This window comes from Protopterus annectens, chromosome 9.part0 (genome assembly GCF_019279795.1).
Source record: "Protopterus annectens isolate FY-2018-M chromosome 9.part0, PAN1.0, whole genome shotgun sequence".
In the NCBI taxonomy this organism is placed as follows: Eukaryota; Metazoa; Chordata; order Ceratodontiformes; family Protopteridae; genus Protopterus; species Protopterus annectens.
In genome coordinates this window covers 934,080,745-934,101,603 of record NC_056743.1, presented here as the reverse complement: position 1 = coordinate 934,101,603, position 20,859 = coordinate 934,080,745, and the positions used below count along the sequence as shown (strand labels likewise).

Sequence of the window (20,859 nt, the reverse complement as noted above, 5' to 3'; positions counted from 1 at the left end):
GAGCTATCTTTTTGGTAAGAGAACTGTTGGGTAAAGAATACTACAACAGTGAACAGAATGACTTCTACTGTTATGGTAAGATTTTGCACAACTGTACTTGTGGAACAGGATGGTGATGAAATGGGAGATTCAAGAAATAAGGAGAGAGTTTGATTTTGGATACAGATCCTTAAGGAGAATAACAGCCATACAGAATATTCTATTCATAAGACTGCAGAAAGTATTCTCCATTCTCGTGTTGGCTTACTTCTTGGAAAGGAGATTTTGACGATAATTATAACTGCAGGTAGGGGGTACAGAGAGTAGGCAAGAGAGGGCTGGAATTTACTGGAGAAAGTTGGTAAAAGAACCAAGATATTGGGAGCAAGTAACCATAGAGTGAAAGGTAATGGAATGAAAAAAGGCCAAGAAGACATTTGGACTTCATGCTACAGACTGCCTTCCCTAACAGAGATAGAGTATTAGCAATGAGAAGGGGATATGGAAATTCTAAGTGAAAGACCTGCTCTGGTGGAGTTTCTAGTTGAATCTAGAACACAAGTTCATGTTAAATGAGGTATAATTAGTAGGGAATTAGTAGGACATATATTGCACAATACGTAGCCGCGGTGGTACGGCGGTAGCATTGTTACCTCACAGCAAGATGTTCTCCCGTTCGATTCTCGGCATGGGTTGGGAGTGCCTTCTGTGTGGAGTCTGCATGTCCTCCCCACGATTGGGTAGTGTTCGAAAGACATGCGTTCGTAAATGGGTGTGCCTTCGTTGAAGGTTGGGCGTCGAGCTGGCACCTCGCCGTTTCGTAAAAATCTACAGCCAATCATTAGCGGACCGGAGTTCCGCTGTGGCAACCCCTTACCGGGAAAAAGCCGAAAAGACAACAACAACATAAGATATTGCACGATAATTATAGGAATCAGTCAGAGAAGGTTAGAAAAGTTTGCGAAGAAAGACTGGATAAGCACTTTACTTGGGAACAATGGAAGGACATGCATATAACTCCCAAGTATGCCACAAAGTCTAGAAGGTTTAGGACTTTATTTGGAAATCTTGGCAGACTCCAGAAAAAAATGTTTCCTCAGGTAGATGACAAATGTTGGAGGTGTAATGGGAAAGAAAGAGGTAACTAGGAACATATATATTCTGTGAGTGTAATGAGTTGGCAGACTTTAAAAATTCCCTACTCTGTCTGAGATATTGGGTGAGCAAATGAGTGTAACTAAGGAAATTATTTTTTGAGCTGCGACACAGGAACTGAATTGCCTAGACATAGTAAGGCGTTAAGTTTGTCTAGTGGATGCCAAAAAAGCAATTACCAGAAAATGGAAATCAAAGTCTAAACCAAATGTATTTGCAATATTGTATATTGTAACAGAGATAAAACAACTGGAAGTGGGACCTTTAGAAAAAGGAAGGAATAAATTAAGCAGAAATAAAATTGTAGGAAGAATACATGTAGAATAATGTCCTGGAGGAGGAGGAAGTGAGGTTTAAGGGAAGGCATGAATGTAAGCAATTTACGTAATGCTGGACTGAGGATAGTAATAAAAAAAGAACATATGTAAAATATAATGTATGCAGCTGGAAACATGTTTACATAATTTGTCTTTAGTGATAACTTAATAAAGGTGTTAAAAGCAGTGATTGTTTCAATCTTGCTTATCCGTATCCAGGTATGTGCTTAGCTTTCATTTCTTTTCAAATCTCTTGGCTTTAGTTGTGCTGCACCTAAAGCAGTCACTTTGAAATACATTCAAAACAGCCATGTGCTACTTTTTGTTTTAGGTTTGTAGTACATATCTGTCCATTTTAGGCTATTACCAAAAATAGCAAGGCACTCCATTGCAGAGTGAATCTTGGGTGCAGCTAGTTTGCACATAATACCACTGTTTTGTCCCATCTTTGACACCACGTGTGATATTTTTAAGATATTGGACACAGAAGTAATTGAAAGTATAGCTTTTGCTCAGTTCACAGATTTTTTTTAACTTGCTGTGCACCTTGAATAAAGTAATGTATGGATTCTCACCAACAAATGTTATATCCATGGCAGTTTTATTTATTTTATTTATTTATTTGCAGTTGTTTAACCAGGATAGTCCATTGGGCTAAAAGATCCCGTTTTCAATGGAGTCCTGGGGAGAAAAGCTCTACACACAGATTACAAAAAGATTACAGTGATTAACATTTTAACAATTCTGGTTAAAAAAACAGAACAAAAAATACTGAGGTTACAGTCAAAAATAGTTTTTTTTTTTTTTTTTTTGAGGGGAACATTGCTCTAGTAGGATTAAGAATAAGTAGTTAGATGCAGGATGAGATTTGCTAGATGCAAATAAGTAATTTGCTAGATGCACATAAGAAGTTGTTTACTAGAAGCAAGCATGAATTTGCTATCTGGAATTTGTGAGATGGAAAATTGTATGAATTGGGGAATAGGTTATGAGAGATGGGAGCAGGAGCATTCCCATGCGGATGTTAGATGTGAGTGGAGCAATTTATTAAAGAATGAGAGGCTAGTGATGGTACGAATGGAGGGAGGGAGTTCCATAGGCGTGCTAGGGAAAAGGACAGGAGGTTTTGTCCTGGGGGCGAAGGGGTCTGTAAACTTCTATTAGGTTTTGATTGGTAGATCTGAGTAGTCTTTGTGTGTGGTGCATTTTAAAGGAAGTGGAGAGGGATGGCTGGAAAATGAGTTTGTGTGCATAGGTGAGCTGAGTATAGGAGAGGTAGTTGGGAAGCTCTAGCCAGTTTAGTTTGTGGTGAGGTGCACAGTGATGGGTTAATGATTTGTTGCTAGTGGTGAATCTAGCTACTAGTGGTGAATCTGGCTATTTTATTATAATAAGAGGACAGTTTAGTTTTGAGAGATGATTGTAGGTTTGTTAGAAGAGGGGCACCATAAAGAAGGGAGAGTAAGAGATATGTAGTAGAGAGAGTAAGCTTAGTAGCTGAGGTGAGGAACCGATTGTGTTAGGTAGGGCATGCCACGTTTTTGGTGTTTTTTTATGTTTAATAGTAGATGGGAATTGAATTTAAGCTTGTCATCGATTTGGACTCCTAGTAGTTTGGTTTCAGATGCCAGTTCAAGAGGTGTATTATTTTGGCTGGTGATGGAGAATAGTTTTCTATCAAAGGTATTAGTTTTAGAGGGGGTGAATATCATAAGTTTTGTTTTTGCAGCATTGAGTGCTAAATGGTTGTCTTTCATCCACTGTTCTGGTGTAGAGAAGGCATCTTGAGTCAACTTTAAGAGAGTTGGGATGGATGAGGCAGCGCAGATGATTGTAGAATCATCTGCATATTGAATAATGTTAGCATAAGGGATTGAGTGGAAAAAATCATTAATGAATATATTGAAGAAGAGGGAGCCCAGTATAGAACTCTGTGGGACGCCTGTGGGGGTGTTGAGGAAGGAGGAGGTGGCTTTTTTTCCATTTGACAGCTTGTTGCCTGTTGGAGAGATAGCTGGTAAACCAATTGAGAGATGAAGGTGATAGGTTTAGGTTAGACAGTTTAGTAAGGAGTAGGTTATAAGAGATAGTGTCAAAGGCCTTAGAGAGGTCGAGTAGGATGGTAGATACAGTGAAGCCAGAATCTCTAGCTTTATTTACAGTTTCCAGGAAGGATAGGAAGGCAGTCATGGTGCTATGATTGGGTCTGAATCCGTGTTGGGTAGGAGTTAATAGGTTGTTGTCCAAGAGATAGGGAAGGAGTTGAAGATGGATACATTTCTCTAGGATTTTTGAAATGGGAGAGAGGATGGCAATGGGCCAGAAATTGGTAATATTAGTATTATTGCCACCTTTATGCAGGGGAATGATGTAAGCTTTTTTCCAGATTTGTGGAACAAGACCTTCTTGGATAGAGCGGTTGATTAGGATACTGATAGGGAGGGCAATGGCTTCGGCAGTTATACTGAGGAAGTATGAAGGAATGTTATCAGGGGCATTGGTGCATGGTTTTAGTTTATGCAGGAGTTTTTTTATGGTAGAAGTAGGGATAGGTTTAATGGAGAAAGGAGGGGGTAGAGAGGATGGGGTATGAGAGAATGAAACTGGAGAGGGTGATGGATGAGGAGCAGTGGAAATAGAGATAGGTTTAATGGGGAATGGAGGGAGTTGAGAGGATGGGGAATTGGGGGAATGAAGATGGAGTGGGTGATGAGAAATGGAAGTACGAGGTGAATTGTTATTAGAGAATGAAGAGGTAAGTTTGGAGATGGAGTCTATGAGGAAAGAGTTGAATTGGGTGGCAAGATCAATGTCTTGTACATTTGGGCAAGGGATTGGGTTTTCTGTTGTACCAGGTTTTAAGAGGGTAGCTATACCTCTCCAGAACGTTTGTGGGTTGGTTTTATGGTTGCTTTGAAGTAAGGAGAAGTAGTTTTGACAGTCTGCTGTGATGAGCTTTTTAACTCGGTTACGAAGAGTTTTGTACTCATTGAGGGTCGAGGTAGATTTGTTCCTTTGGTAATGTGACCAGGCTTTGTCTCTAGGTCACATGGTGGTTAGTGTGTGTTTTGTTAGCCAGGGGGTGGTTTTGTTTTTTATTCTTTTGATTTTTAAGGGAGCGTGAGTATCTAGAAGATTTTTGTGAAAGTAGCATTAAAGTGTGCGATTGCGTTTTCTAGGGGTGGAGTTTTTATGGGGTAACAGTTAAGTGATTTTAGGGAATCAGAGAAGGCTTCTGGGTTGAAGTTTCTATGGCATCGGGTAGTGATGTAATTATGATTAACTTGTAAGGGAGAGGGAAGACGCCTAGCGAAGATGGGAAGGTGGTCGCTGAGGGAGTCAGGAAGAGTTCCACTATCAGGGTAGTAGTGGGGGTGAGAGACTAGGATCCAGTCTAAGATGTTGCCACTAGTGAAGTCTTTAGAGGGCCTAGTCATGGAGTTGATCAGTTGGGAGTAGTTATACAGGTTGATAGGGATTGAGTAGGGGACTGAATGGAGGACCAATTAATATTGGTGTCTCCCATGATAATAGTTTCATTAGAGATATTAGTTGAAAGCCAGGAGAGGATATCTTCAAGTACTGGGACATTGTCTCCAGGAGGAATGTAAAGGGAGGCTATGCATATATATTTGTGTTTAACTGAAGTTGAGCGAGTATTAATTCTGCATTGGCGAACTGGGGGATGGCTTTATTATAGGGAGTAATGCATAGACATGATGAGTAGAGTAGAGCTATTCCACCACCCTTTTTGGGTTCTGTCTGTTCTGATGATAGAGTAATTAGGTGGTACTATCTCTGAATCTTTTATATGAGGTTTTAGCCAGGTTTCAGAAATGGCTAGGATGTCTGGTTTGTTGTGGAGTAACCAGGCATGTAGGTTTGGAATTTTGTTAGCCAAGCTTTGTGCATTAAGATATGCTAGTAAGATGGATTTAGATGTAGAGGAGGAGGTGTTTGGGCCTGGGTTAGGGTGTATATCTCCAGGTAAGAGTATGGATGTTAGAAGTTGGATTATGTAGTGGAGGTATTTGAATCGTTTTACTTGAGTGATGTGTGTTGAAAGATTTGTGAGGGATATGGAGGGTAGAGTGGGTGTTGAATTTTTATAAGGAGAGATTAGTTTGTAATGAAAACATAGATTGTAGTTGATGGGATATAGTTCAGGAGAGATTGAGATGAATGAGTGGGATTGTGATGTATGAACTGAGCAGGTTGTGTGTAAGAGTGGGATGTGGGTGATGGTGTTAGGCTGGGTAAGATAGTAGATGTAGGTTAGGTTCAGAAGGAGTAATAGTTAAATTGAGAGGGATGAATATTTTATATGCATGTTGGGGTTTTGATAAGCAATGTAATGGTAAGTTTTAAAAGTCCACATAATGCAGCAAACTCTTGGTCCAGCCAAGATGAAGTTATTGCAGCCCCCAAATTACCTGCTGCTTTCCACAGCATCCCACTCTAGGTCTATGATTATACTGTTTCTCTAGCCCTTCTCACTCTTGGCAGTTGGAAACATCTTTTGTTCCTGAAAATCTTTTAGAGGCAGTAGGGCCAATCTGCCATTGAGGCAGAAGCATAATCTCAATTTGAACTCTTTCTGTGCACAAAACAGTGCGCCTCCACCCCTGATATTCTAGCAAATCTGGTAGAGAGGTTAATGAATCTTCCCTTTGAGACTGTAGTGAATCTGCCATGCCTTAGGTTATTACTAGGCTGTTGATAGAGTAGATTATGTGTAGCCAAACCACTACAGATCTTGGAGTCCCCAGTGAGCTGATCAGCCAAAGGCTCTTGAAATCCTTTTTGACATCTGAAAAGTAAATTCCAGCTAAAGGTGGTCCCTGTACTGAGCCATATGGTACCTCACCAGTAAGAAGCCTTTTAGAAGAAAATGTTCCCAGTCTTCATTTATTAAGTTCTTGTCAGTGAGCCAGTTTTATTTCTGTAGAGTACAGTAAGAGTCTGTGTAGTTTGATTAGTTTATATGTAATACCAAAGCGTGGAATGGTATCAATGTCCTTAGTCAGAAAGCCCGGATTTAATCAATTAATGTAACATTGAATTGATGATAAATATACAAAATAATGTATGTAATATGTAATGTTTACAACTGGGAATGTGTTAATATGGTTTGGTTTCTTTTATAGGAATGTAAGTTTACCCAAGTCTTAAGTGATAATTGAATAAAGGTGTTAAAGTCCTTGGTCAGGGTACACTGTACATACCAATTTGCCCTTATGTGCTTCAGTAATTTTGTTTTAAATAAGTCTACAAGGTTAAGTAGATAGTGTTTTCCCTTCATAAATCTAGACTACTCTGAGTCAAGGTGTGATGGTCCCTGCTGCAGGCCAGTAATCAAGGAGCCTCTCACCACTAACACCAATGAGGGATGGCCACTAGGAAGAGAAATTGGATACATGCAGTATTTTCAAATGCAGCTCTCTGCACCAAGCACAGTTTCCCTTTAGAGCACACAGCACATTCCAGACCTGGTGCTGGACACACACACACTCTCTCCAGGCCCCAAACAAGACTCGACACTAAGAACTTTGGAGCTCCGTGTCTCTTTTCCAAGCAGCTGACACACACACACACACACACACACACACACACACACACACACACACACACACACACACACACACACACACACACACACACACACACTTGGGAAAGGCTGGCACAGATTTACCAGCTGTCCCCCCCTGCCCAAACTATAAGGTAATTATGGTGCCACCAGTCAGCTACTGGCCGCTTACAAGGGTGCCCAATTGTGTTTGGCAAAATTAATACTAATGCAAATGGTAGGGTTTGACCAATGCAGTAAGGCTTACAGGAGTGGCCACAGTGTCACAAAAATAAGCACAAGTGTTCTCTAAAAGACCAGGTATAGAAATATTTAATAATAAATAATAAAATAAAAAACACAGTTGAATAGATTCACGCAGATGCAGAAAAACAATACTTAACTAATCTCACTGTATTTTCCTGACTAAAGAATTACTGTTCCCTAGTTAAGTTACTTAGTACAACAAGGCAAGATGATGAGTGGTGTTGCTTACTACAACAAGGCAAGATGAGGTATGAGGTTGTGAGATCTGAGAGAGATCTTTCCTGTCAGGTTCCAAAAAAGCAAAGTGCTGCTGTGAGAGTTCAGTCATATCTCTCACTAATATCTGGAAAATCATTTCAGTGCTGGTTAGAGAATGATGTCACATCTAGAACCTGATTCTGGTACAATACACACCCAGAGCTTTGCTCTAATCTGTTGCAGCTTCTGAAAGCTGTAAAACAATTTAAAAAACTTCCATCCATTCAGGATAGCAATTAGTTTACCTTGAAGGACAATACAGTAAGATTCCTACTCCTGGTTTTCCCAGACATTCTTCTCTGTCTGCAGTCAGACCTGTAAGATAAAATATTCATGGCCTAAACCAACCCATTTCATTTTCAACCTATTTTTCAAAGTTAGCTGGACTGAGATTAATCTATTCCCTTCCAGAATTCTCTGTTAAAACATATACATCTAATTGGTTATAATACTGTCTGATATACATGTACATCTCTTTTCTGTACAGCAGGGCCCACTGTTGAGGCTTTTTTTAACACAAGCGACTTTACAAATACATTTTTAACACCGGCATCTGTACAAATCAGTGTGAGATAATCAAATGACATAAAATTCTTTACAAAACTCCAGCTAGCTATGCTAAGCATATGTTACACACACACTTCCCTACACTCCCTGGCACTACCTCATATAACACAAGGGATTTTGTTGCTGACATTTTTATAGGATCCATAATTATGCATTTTCTACCTTGTAGATAAGGCTGGTAAGACTTGAGTATAGTTTTCAGGATCGAGGTGAATCTACCCTTGTGAAGGGATGACCACAAGTATTCTCTTGTCTCAAAACCATTTGAAAGGCTGCAGTTAAACCGATTCAGAAGTGGGACAATGAGACTGTGCTTCATACTGACAAGGAAGCAGCCCAAAACATTTAGTGGGTTTTTTTGGGTCCAAGAGGGCCATTAGGACCTGCTTAGAGATGCTGTTTGGGCATGAGCAGACCTGTTGTCATGAGGGAAAGATGAATGGGGAGGATAAGGGTAGATGTCTAAAGTTTATCTGCTAATATACTGGCTATGTCCTCAGGGGCTGAATGGGTGATATGTATCGACTCAGGTAAATACTCGATACTGTTCCTAACATTTCTGACATAGTTGAAAAAGGACTTATGACTGTCCTTGACAGCAGTGGTGATTTTCAGATCATATTTGGTCTTGTTAGATTTGTTTTTGTTTCCAAGTCCTCTCTAACTTTTTTGAGTGGAGTTTTGGAGTGAGGGGCTTTCAGTTTATTTCCCTGGGTGAGGAGTTCTATTTTAAGGCTTATTTATGCGAGGGTTGTATTACAGAGATTTACCCTTAAACTTGTAACTGTATTTGTATAAGATGGGAATTGATTTCTTGATGCAGGTGCAGAGATGAGAATATTAACTGTTTGCAAATAAAGCAATGTTAGCTGGTTCCTGATGTGGAGGGGGCTGTTAAACCACTTCATATCATCATATAATTGCATTGTTCACCTTGGAAAACTTACTGGTGGTAGTAGGGTTTGTAAGTATTATGGGTTTGATACTAATCATGAAAATCACTGAAAGATTATCAGACTAGAGATAGGGTAACTATACTCTTACGACATAATGGTTTTTTGATGACCATGTCCAGGAAATTTGAACCCTGGTAGGGGAGTGAAGGGTCTTATCTAGAGTAGACACTGATGACATTTAGGAAATGTGTATTTTATTTAAAGTGGTGTAGGCTTTCCAGTTTATAGATGGACAACTGAAATCCTCAAAAATAAGTGTTTGGCTCAATGGTAAGAGCTTGTTTAGATATACCTCATTGGTCGTAAATGTCAATGAAGAGATTCTGCAGTTGGTAAGGTTTGATGTTGGATCTTGCCAATCATTATTAGGATGATTATCTTGCTGTATAATTCTAGGTGTTCTAGATTTATGGAGGAATATGGACACGCTACCAATGATAGCACAAACCCTCCCTATCAGGATTCAATGTCTACTGAGGTTGTTATCACTGCATTGGAACCATTTTTCAGTAGTGATGCAGATGTCAGTATTTCCTAAGATCTCGACAGCTTCAAGGGAAGCCAGCTTCTTATTCAGGCTATTAGCATTGAGCGGTGCTACTTCTATACATTCCTGATTTGGTTTGGCTAGGTTGGTGGAGGGAACAGACTTGTATAGCCTAAATCAGTACTATGGGGGTTGAAGAGTTCTTGGCCATATGCTAAAGCCTTGAGGAAAGAGGAGTAAGCCATCTCCTGGAAAGCAAGTAAAGATGGTCAACTATCTCCACCAGGTAAAAATACACTGCATCCCCTTGTAATAGCACCAATAGCTAAGCCAGCTGTTGAAATCCATTATCCTTTGTTTATATTGTGGTATCACTCATGGCTATGTAATGATACTGCTCAACATTAATTGCATAGTGGTCTTTGATGCATATTTAAAGAAGTTTACCAAGTTTCTTTTCGTATGGTCCAGACATGAGTTTCGAGTCATTTATGCTGCCAGCTTATTAATACTAGGCACCTTGAAGCAGATCATAAACTACCTCATGCTTATGAACCACTTTCCCAAACATTCAGTATACATGTGGCAGTGCAGATGACTACTAAATTTGGAGGCCCTCCTCTAAACATATTGGATCCCACCAGGTTTTCAGTACCACCACCACACTATGGCAGTGTGTCACTCTCCCAAAAAATAAACCTTCTTATACTTAGGTACTTAAAGAAGCCTCTGTCTGAGTCATGTGTACCTGTGATAAGGCAACTTGAATGCTCTATTTACCTGTTGTAACCCTGGCACCTGCTAGGCAGATCACTGTGATCCTTTTCTTGCTCATCCTGGTGACTGATATCTGTACATCTCAATTTGGAGTCAGCTATGATTATTTCTCTGTACTGGCCAGCCCGAGAGGCCTTAAGTGTTTAGGTGTGCCAGCTTGGTGACTCTCTGAGCAGTTTTTATGTTGGGTGGTGCTATACATTTAGGTTATGGAGTATCATAGGGCTGCCAAGGAATTTGAGAGTCAGGCTTATAGCTTATGCATTGGAGGCCTTTGAGGCTTAGGGAGAGGCTTCTTTAAGTACTTCAGTGTAAGAAGACTTATTTTTTGGAAGAGTGGCACACTGATGTACTGTGGGTGGGGGTACTGATAACTTGGTGGGAACTGATAGTTTAGGGGAGAGGCAGGCCAGGCCTCCAAATTTAGTAGTTATCTGCACTTCCATACTTGTATTGAATGTTTGGGAAAGTGGTTCATAAGCATGAGGTAGTTTGTGATCTGCTTCAAGGTGCCTAGTGTTATTAATAAGCTGGCAGCATAAATCGTAGAGGTAGCTTTTGGTCCCATTAATCCAGAAATTGGTATGCAGTAGATGAGCTGGTATATATTAATCTATCTAGAGAATTTTATCTATTTTAGGCCAGCTGTGTACCTAACAGAGGGTCTAGCAGTAAAATACAAATGAAGGAGAGGCATATGTTATACCCTGGGCACAACTTAAAACAGCAAGGCACTACCCTGTTCTGTCATCTCTTGAGAAAAAGGATGTTTCTGCTCTGTGAAGAGAGGGAGCACAACTAAGTACAGCAGTGCACTTTTAGTTAGAAGGTGAAGATTGCTACTTGGTGTACCATGATACCACTGGGATACACTATGAGCAGCAGAGCAACTCAAACTGGAATCACATTTTGATCTAGGAGTGGGATATTACAGAGACTGCTAAGGCTGTATGCCAAAGTTTAAAGCCAGTGACTTGGATCTGTGGAGTGCACTGTGCCTTTCTGCTATATATTGTCAAATGAAGCGTACTGGCTCACACAGTAGTAGAAGAAATGCAGGGATAAAAGCTAATGGCCAACAACCAAACCAAGTATTTTAGTCTGAGATTAGTAAATGCCTAGAACACCAGCAATATTACCTTAACTGACTAGATAAACTACTATTTTAATGTTCCGATGATCCAGAAAACACTTGGCATGGCAGGCAGTATTGAAAAGTAGCAAAATCAGAAGTATGTTAGCTTAGATATTAAATGAAGCTCAAATATTCACTTCCCTGATCTTCTAGGGACTGGTATGAAGTTAGTCCATTGAGTAAAGTCACAGTCTGTTTACAGCAATAGCTCAATTGCACAGCTCACAGCATTACAGCCCTTGTATACACGAATGCATTACATAACAGGATTCATAATGGCCCATTAATCTAACATGAAGAAATTTCTTCTCTGGCTAATACATGGCATTACCTGGCTGCTGTTAAAGTAGCAGCACTATTTGCATCATATTTAGATTACGCAATGGCATTAGCAATACTACAAAGGAAAAAAATGCACCACTTTTGCAATATCTACTTGAAAAGCATCATTTATTACCCCAAAATGCCTCCAGATAGAAAACACAACCAAAATCTCAAGGTTAACAACCGTAAGTAAAATTTAAACATGATTTAAGAGAAGGTCACCCTGATACATGAATGCAAAATTGAATTCACAATAAATATTAGACCTTGCAGTCCTAATCTGGCCATAACAAAGTTCTTTTATTGCAGTTCTCAAAAGTCTGCAAGGTATGATTTGGGCCCCTTTTACTTGAATGAGTTAACCGTTTCCTACTGCCCTCCAGGATTTGCACTCTGCAGTTGCAGGGCTTCTTGCAAACCCTAGGATGAAGCTTGAAACATCTGGCATTCTAGTCAGTTACTGACTAGACCCCATGTCCTTGAAGCATGTTAACACTGTGTGGCTTAAGGGAATGTTCCACCTTGGGATGCCTGCTTTAAGGGCTCTCTAAGACTTTCCTTCAGCCTACAAAGTAACATCCACCATGATCATTGCCCCCCCCTCCAACTGAGGAAACAAATCAAATAACTTTTCAAGGAAGGCGCACTGACAATAGTTAATTTAAATGATAACTGTGTTTAGAAGAGATAGCAGTGGTATTTGCCCTCTAGGCTTCCTTCATGAGATGATCTGTTACTGTTGCTTCTAGTCTTGAGAAGCACACTTAAAAATGCATTCCTTCATATACTATACTGCTATACTTCTACTCATGTACAGAAACGTTTCTTGTCATTCTACTGATTAATCTGCTGTATGACAACTGGGTTGCTGTGTTGTATGTCTTTTAAGTCATATGTTGTGTAATTAGTTATTTAGAGGAACCAAGCCCTTCTGTGTTATCTTCAGTGCACTCGCATTTTAAATCAATCCAAACTGATTTAACTTTATGTATTTTAAATCCATCCAAACTGATTTAACTTTTCTCATTTTGCATTATGTATTTTGCCTTTTTTCTTTTGGTTTCACTGTTTTCCTGTCTCTTTTGCAATTAGACGAGGGCAGCAGTGTTGTAGAATTTGTTCCTGACCAGAAGGCCTTGCAGAGCATCCTTTCTAGTGAGGGAATAACCAGTGCCGCCCTCAGTACTTCTGGGAAGCTTAGTCTGGCACGGAGAGTTCCCCTGAGTCAGAACCCATTCCAGCGTCCCAGCAGCTTCATGGTGAGATAATCTACACATTCTATTGTCTCAAACATTTGCCTTGCAATGACTGAACACTTCATATAATCATCTGCTTATTTACCATTAGCATTGACAAGACTGGGATATAATGCACTATGGAGGAGGAAGGACAAACTGATATTTGCTGGCTTTGATGTTACTCAGGGAAGTAGGTGACCTTTGTTAATTACACACACATCTGATGCAGGAAAAGATTAAGAAAAACTCCTTCAGAATTTATTAGCTCGGTAGAGAAGATGCATTCATATGTTGAGGACCCTTCTTGAGGGCTAGAATGCTGGATGTTCTTCGTGTTTCACTGTTGCAGTCATTACATTTGGGTAGTCTGCTGGCAGGTTGCCCTCAGTCAGCCTGATTAACAAAGTCTTGGGTCCTGTGTTGTTGCTGTCCCTTCTTCCATGACGTCAGGTTATCAGGGGTATAAAACATGTAGCCGATGCCATTACATCAGTCTTTCTTGCAGTGTGGTGCCCGAAGCAGAAGCAGTTTGCAAGTGCCGGTCGGCTGACTCCTGACATTTTCATTTTCGAGTTTCAGAACCAAAGTCTTCAACTTAAAGCTAAGTACTACATTGGGGAAACTTTTTCTTGCTCCTTACCGATGTCAGTAAAAGTTAATAATTGTATTACTTGTGGAAAGCAAATACCTCATAAAGATTTTCATTTGTACTGTATTCCTTGCCTAAGCCCTGACCACGATGTACCTTGCTGTCAGTTTTGTGCTTTATTTAATCTGCGCACTATCCGTCGTCTGTACATTTTTGCCTCTAAATATTTCGGTTCTCTGTTTAATTATCCAGAAATGACTTTGGTTAGCCATCCGACTACTGGGATTTTGAAAAAATGCAAAGATAAAGACAGAGACAGGCCGTTGAGGTCCAAAACTGCCGACGACGCTTCTCCTAAGCCAGTCGACAGTTCGCCGGTACTCAGTGAGTACTCTCGGAGTCCAGTATGCCACGAGATACTTCACCTATGGAACCCGCGGATGTCTCTACCTTGGATGGGTCCGGAGCTGCTGTGCAGGCACCGGCTTCTGAGGGTGTATTCAGGCCTACAAACCTGCATATCAAACTGACTCCACCTTCAATACTAAGGCCTAAATCTCAATCTATGTCTAAAAAAACTGATGCCCAGGCCACATGTTCAGGCCCCCATGCCTAAAAAACAAATGATCAAAGTGGCTGAAGATTTAATTACTCTAATCAGGGGTAGTCCCCCCCCCCCCCGAAGAGGCCTAGGGCTGAGCTTGACTATGAATCTTCTGTTCTTCTGTTCAGGACTTTGTTTCTTCTGATTCTTCTAATGACCTGGATTTGTCCATACCTACTTATGAGGATTCTGATGTAGAGGATTCCCTCTGCCCCCCCGAGGACTTTTCTTTTGGGGAAACTTTTACATACCTTAAGGGAGCATTTCCACTGGGAAAGTCAGGAATTTTCTGATTCAAAAAAGAGACTTGGGGATTTTCTTCTTCTACCTCAGCATAGGTCTTTGGCTATACCTCCTGTACTAGACATTGTTGTGTTTTCGGAATCCAGTATGACCCCTGATTCTCTGCCTCCAGCTCCTAGTAAACCTGACAGATACTACAGGGTTCCTGAGTCCCACATGTTCCTCTTCAAAAATCCTGTTGCAGATCCTGAAACCATTTCTCAGGGGCCTAAGGGCATTAAGGCTTCTACTGCTAAAAATCCTACCCCTTCTGATAGAGACTCCAGGGCGCTGGATAGATGGGGTAAAAAGGTTTATACTTATTCAACCTTAGCAATCAGGGCTTTAAACTGCCAATTTCATATGTTAAAATATCAATAGCATATTACTGGACTGCTTAAACAGAAAATTATGTTGATTTCTGACTGTGTGGAAAATAAAGATTTACAGGATTTATTGTGCTCTGCTGAACAAGTTGGAAAACATAATTTGCAATGTGGTTTTGATTCTTTAGAGGCCTCTTGCAGGGCTGCTGTTACTCGGTCTGTGCTTAGAAGGCATGCTTGGCTTAAGGAGCAATCTCTGCCTGATCATGTTAAAGTGAAATTGTTGGATGCCTCTTTAAATCAGGACCGCCTGTTTGGCAATAAGACTGAAGAAGTTTTAAAAAGATGGAAGATAAAGCTAAATCTATGCAAACTATAAAATATTTCTTACAAGTGCAACCTCCAAGATTTAGTAGGCATTGGCCTAGTAAGAACCGGTCCTTTCCAGCTCCTTCCAGATCCTCTCAAGCCAAACCCAGACACACCAAAAGCACCAGGTTTCAGTCCCAGGGGACTCTCAGAACTAAGCAATGGGGGGCCTCCACTTTCAAATCTGGAAATAAGACACCCCCTATGGTAAACAGTCTCATTGACTTTCCTTTAAAATTGCCAAGCACTTACCTTTTAGCCACCCCTTTGGGGGGAAAGATTGCTGTTCATGCAAAAAACTGGGAACTCATAACCCAGGACAAATGGATTTTAAATATAGTGTCCCAGGGATACAGATTTCATTTCCACACGTTGCCAACACCAAACGGGTGGCCAGACCTGCCCCCAAATCAGTGGGCAGAGGCTCATAAACAAGTACTTTCCCTCTTAAACATGGGGGCTATCCAACCGGTACCAGAACAAGAAAAGGGACAAGGTTTCTATTCCAGGCTTTTCCTGGTACCCAGAAAAGACAAATCATGGCGTCCAATTCTGGACCTGTCTACTCTGAACACCTTTCTGGACATTCCAAAATTCAAGATGCTGACTCTTCACCAGTTACTTCCTATGCTAGGCAAAGATGCCTAGTTGGCAACTCTAGATTTAAAAGAAGCATACCTAAACATCCCAATCAGGGAATCTTGCAGAATATGCCTACGCTTCAAAGCAGGCTACTTGCATTATCAGTTCTCTGCACTGCCCTTTGGCTTGTCTACTGCGTCCAGGATATTCACAAAGTGCTCGGCTCCAGTAATTGCAGTTTGCAGGCAAAAAAATATTCAAATATATCCATACCTGGACGATTGTCTAATTCAGGCAGAAAACCAGGGCATTCTTCTAAATCATCTGGCATTTGTAAAAAAAAAGGTTCTAACTTGTCTGGGGTACACCATAAATGAAAAGAAATCACAACTGGTACCCTCTCAACAGATTACATTCCTGGGTGCAAGCTTGAATACAACTGCCCAGATGGCTTTCCTCATGCCAGAGAAGCAAATTCATTTGGTAACTTACTTCAAACAAGTGGCCACAAAAACCTTGCTATCTGCAAGACAAATACTGCAAACCTTGGGGTTCATGGCCTCCTGCATTCTTCTAATTCCATGTGCAAGACTGCATATGAGGAAACTACAGTGCTACTTAAAAAGTCTATGGAGTCAACATTGTCACAGCCTGGAAACAATGATTCCTATCATACCTTGCCTACGCCTGGCGTTCCTATGGTGGGCAGAGGCCGGCCACCAAAACGAGGGACTGCCATTCACACTACCCCCTGCCGCCCAAACCCTAACTACAGATGTATCCGACTATGCATGGAGGGCTCACCTGGCAGGGAAGTGCATTCAGGGCAAATGGAACCCAAATCAAATGCACCTACATATCAATCAAAAAGAAATGTTAGCTGTACAGAATGCTTTTGACAGCCTTCAAGGACTACATTCTTCCAGGGCAACTAATGGTAAAGACGGACAACACTATGGTTATGTGGTACATAAACATGCAGGGGGGTACACATTCCTACCCCCTCTGCAGATTAGCCATGGCATTGTGGAACACGGCCTTGAGCTACCAAGTGCACCTACAAGCTCAATTCCTGCCAGGAAAATTGAATACACTGGCAGACGGATGAAGCAGAAATCCCATGGACGCACACGAGTAGGACCTGGAACCATGGATTTTAAACATGTTGACAAGCAAATGGGGGAGCCCAGACATGGATCTATTTGCCTCCCCCCAGAACTGCCAGTTGGACAAATTTTGCACAAGGACTCCCCACAAAAAGCCTGGAAAGTGGATACTCAGTCCTTCAGCTAGAAAAACCTATCAGTCTACGCCTTTCCCCCTCTGCCTCTACTCTGCAAAGTTCTGTTAAAAGTCAAACAGGACAAACCAAGAATGATTTTGATTGCTCCAGACTGGCCACGCCAACACTGGTACCCGCTCCTGTGCAGTGTGTCACAAATATCTCCAATGCACCTGCCTCAGACACCTTTTTTGCTGTCTCAGCAGGAGAACCAAATTCTATACCATCGGCTTCCAGCATTGAACCTTGCAGCTTGGCTAATCACTTAAATTCATCCTTAGCATCCCTCAGCAAACCTATGATAGATGTCATCTTGGAGGCGAGAAGACCTAGTACTAGAAAATCTTATGCTGTCAAATTGAAAAGATTCTGTGCCTGGAACCAATCTTTAGGGATGAGTACAGCAGCGCCCAGTTTACCTCAGATTTTGCAATACTTAACTGAGATGCTTCACAAGGGCCTGTCTTTTTCCTCTATTAAAATCCATGCTTCAGCTATTTCAGCTCACTGTAACACAAAATCCACCCCTCTTTTCTCATCCCCTGCTCAAGCAGTATCTCAGAGGGCCAAAGAACTTGAGACCACACAGGAGAGCTCCTACCCCTGCCTGGGACCTTAACTTTGTTTTGGACAAACTCACCCTGCCTTCTTTCGAGCCAGCTGCTACTGCAGACTTAAAATTTCTTTCTTGGAAAACTGCCTTTCTTTTAGCAATCACGTCAGCTAGAAGGATATCTGAATTACAGGCCCTTATGGCAGTGGAGCCTTTCATCATCTTTCATGCGGACAGGATATCTGAGGACCAATCCATCCTTCATGCCCAAGGTGGTTTCCACTGTGGCTCTTAATCAGTCCATTCATTTGCCAACCTTCTTTCCCAATCCACAGAACAAAGGAGAATGGATTCTGCATTCCTTGGATGTGCAGAGACAACTTAGATTCTACTTGAACAGAACTAAATTTCAAAGAAAATGTGAACAATTGCTAGTAGCATTTGCTGCTGGGGCAGAGGGGAAGGCTATTTCAAAACAAACCATTTCTAAATGGATAAGCCATTGCATTCATTTCTGCTATAAGCACCATGGAAAACCTATCTCCCAGGGGATCAGATCTCACTCCACCAGGGCTGCATCTACTTCTGCAGCCTTTCTCAGTGGTGTTCTTACTAGGGATATTCTAGAAGCTGCTACCGGGAGTTCTGGGCATACTTTCACCAAGCATTATCATTTACCAATTTTCTCTAAATCCAGAGCTAGCTTTGCCACTGCTGTCTTGCAGGGCCTTATAGCTGGTCCTAATGCTGTATAAATTCCTCCTCCCAACCATATCTTTGGGAATCTACCCAAATGTAATGACTGCAACAGTGAAACATGAAGAACATAGTACAGTTGTATACACTTAACATAAATGTAGATGTTAGAGTGTATTCACTGTTGCAGTCCTGGTTACCCACCCTCCAGCCCCCTGTTTTTTTCTGACTATACCTCTACCTTCTTTTACTGTGCTTAAAAGCCTTTTTGGTGTATTTGCTTTTGGTTGGAGGTATATTTTTGTGTTTTTTTTAATTTTATTTGCTCCCCTTTTGGGGGGCACCTGACATCTGGGGCAAGAAAAACTGATGTAATGGCATCGGCTGCATGTTTTATACCCCTGACGACCTGACGTCTTGGAAGAAGGGACAGCAACCGACGCAGGACCCAAAACTTTGTTAATCAGGCCGACTGAGGGCAACCTGCCAGCAGATTACCCAAATGTAATGACAGCAACAGTGAATACACTTGAACATCTACATTTATGGTAAGTGTACACAACTGTACTTTTAATCTTCTCCACAAATTACAGTTTGGCATTTCTTCAGAAAGATCCAACAGTTCTGTGTTTTGGAGATTTGTATACTTGAAATGAGTTCAGAAAACAAGTGTGCATGTCCCCAGTACATGTCATTTCTGTTTTGCCACTAGTTCACTTTTACACCTTACTGCTTGCTGTCATTGGTAAGTTCCTTTATTCTCATGCCTTAATATCAACTTAAGTGTCCGTGTGTTGCATTTTCAACCAAGACCTGTAACATTACATTACCTTTACTAAACTTTAGGAAGGCATGACATTGATATTACCATGAGTGATAGATGTTTAATCTTACCAGCTGAGGATAAAGAAAGGAAAAGCTTTTGGCTTGCATTGTATCCAAATATATGGTGGCCATTAAGATGTGTTCACATGGGAACCAGCAGGAAGGCTCCTTATACAACATAAGCCATACGTTGGAGAACTGCCTCAGACAAATATTTGGAGAACAGGTCAAGACCTTACCCTGCTACTTTAGTCCTGTCATGTTCAATTGATTTCCTTATTACTTGCAGATACTGAGCTCATTCCCAAGCTAAACATGTGCTTAGGTTTACACTTGTTCACCTGGGTCAAACACGAGAGGGTTGGAGGAGGTATGCCTGCAGCCATAACCCTAAGGGTACATTGTGAAGGTCTTTGTGAGATCTGGTCCTAGTTGTTGTCTGGAGCTCAGTGTTTAGCAGAGTACTTGTGATAAATGGTCCCTTTAGTCACCTAGTCTCATGTTTGATAGTACACAGGACCAAGGACTCTCATCTTGGACTGTCTCCAGGCTCAGTAGGTCATGGTTGAGGTTGGCCTATGTGGAGACGTTAACAGCTGACACATGTATATATTCAACCTTTTGAATCACTCTGGAAGCCTTTGTTTTACAAATGTATAGTTATTGTTTTTTTTTTTTTTAATGAAAATCTTTGTGCCTATTCAGCATGACTGTGACTGACTTCTTTTGGCTGTTTTTCTGTGCACAGGGAACTTCAGCTTCAATTTACAATTTATCATAAAGCAGAGTGAATCACCATATGGTACAATAATTAAAGCAATGCAACTATTAGAAATATGTAGTTATTAAAAATGCAAGTACTCTAAACACAATACTATGAATGTATAATAAAATAAGCAGGTCCTGTACAAAACAATGCTAAAAAGTGCACAATTAAGCAAAGTTAAAAATCCGCCCTTGTATTAATAAAAGGTAGTAAGTAAATTAATGAGAAAACTGCTGATAACATGTAAAAAGTCTCAGGTTGTTAAATTTGGATCAAGTCCATGCTCACTCATGGAAACCAAAGCAGTCCTATTTATCTAGACTAAACAAAGGAAAATTGAAAATCATTAGAAGCCAGCATAACTTCAGGGACACAAAGTCCAAATAAATGGCAAATGAAAGGCCATTGTATCCTGCTTCACCTAAACAACAGCTGAAAACCAAAAGACCACAGGAACGGGGAACACTAACTCCGCAAAACATTCCAAGCATAAAACAAAGGACTCTAAAGTGGGAAACGTCTCTTGAAAATCTGGAATGTGTTTGAGAAGGAATAACAATGCTGGGGAAATCGCAAATCTGGCATCCCACAAGGAGCTAACTGCAAGATTGAACAAAACCATTGACAAGTTTGAAGGACAGATCTGATGTTAATTATTACTACATTGTATCGCTAAAAAAGTTGCCAAAGTAAATCAGCAAAACTTAGTCAGCAAGCAGCACAGTATGAAGAAACCAACATGCTGTACAGATTCATTCTTTATGATGTCAATATCAAATCAAGCCAAAGTTGTGCAACCCAGTAGTTAGCTGATTGGGGTCTGGGTTCTTTCATTCCCCTGTCAAACATTTGAATAACTTAAGAAACAGACATCCTTCCAGGTATACTTCTCCACAATTTTATCAGGCTAAAGCAGCAGCAAATAATGCATTTATAGTTGGCACTTCTTATTTTTAATG

The 20,859-nt window shown here is 40.8% G+C and overlaps 1 protein-coding gene across 1 annotated transcript in view; it reads left to right on the top strand.

Annotated features, from left to right (window-relative positions):
* LOC122810608 (tastin-like) overlaps positions 1 to 20,859 on the top strand; it is a 1,451,617-nt gene that overhangs the window by 714,635 nt on the left and 716,123 nt on the right. The window contains exon 8 of the mRNA XM_044082184.1: positions 12,881 to 13,047. Coding sequence (XP_043938119.1) covers positions 12,881 to 13,047 — 167 coding nt within the window. The remainder of the gene's footprint in view (positions 1 to 12,880; positions 13,048 to 20,859) is intronic.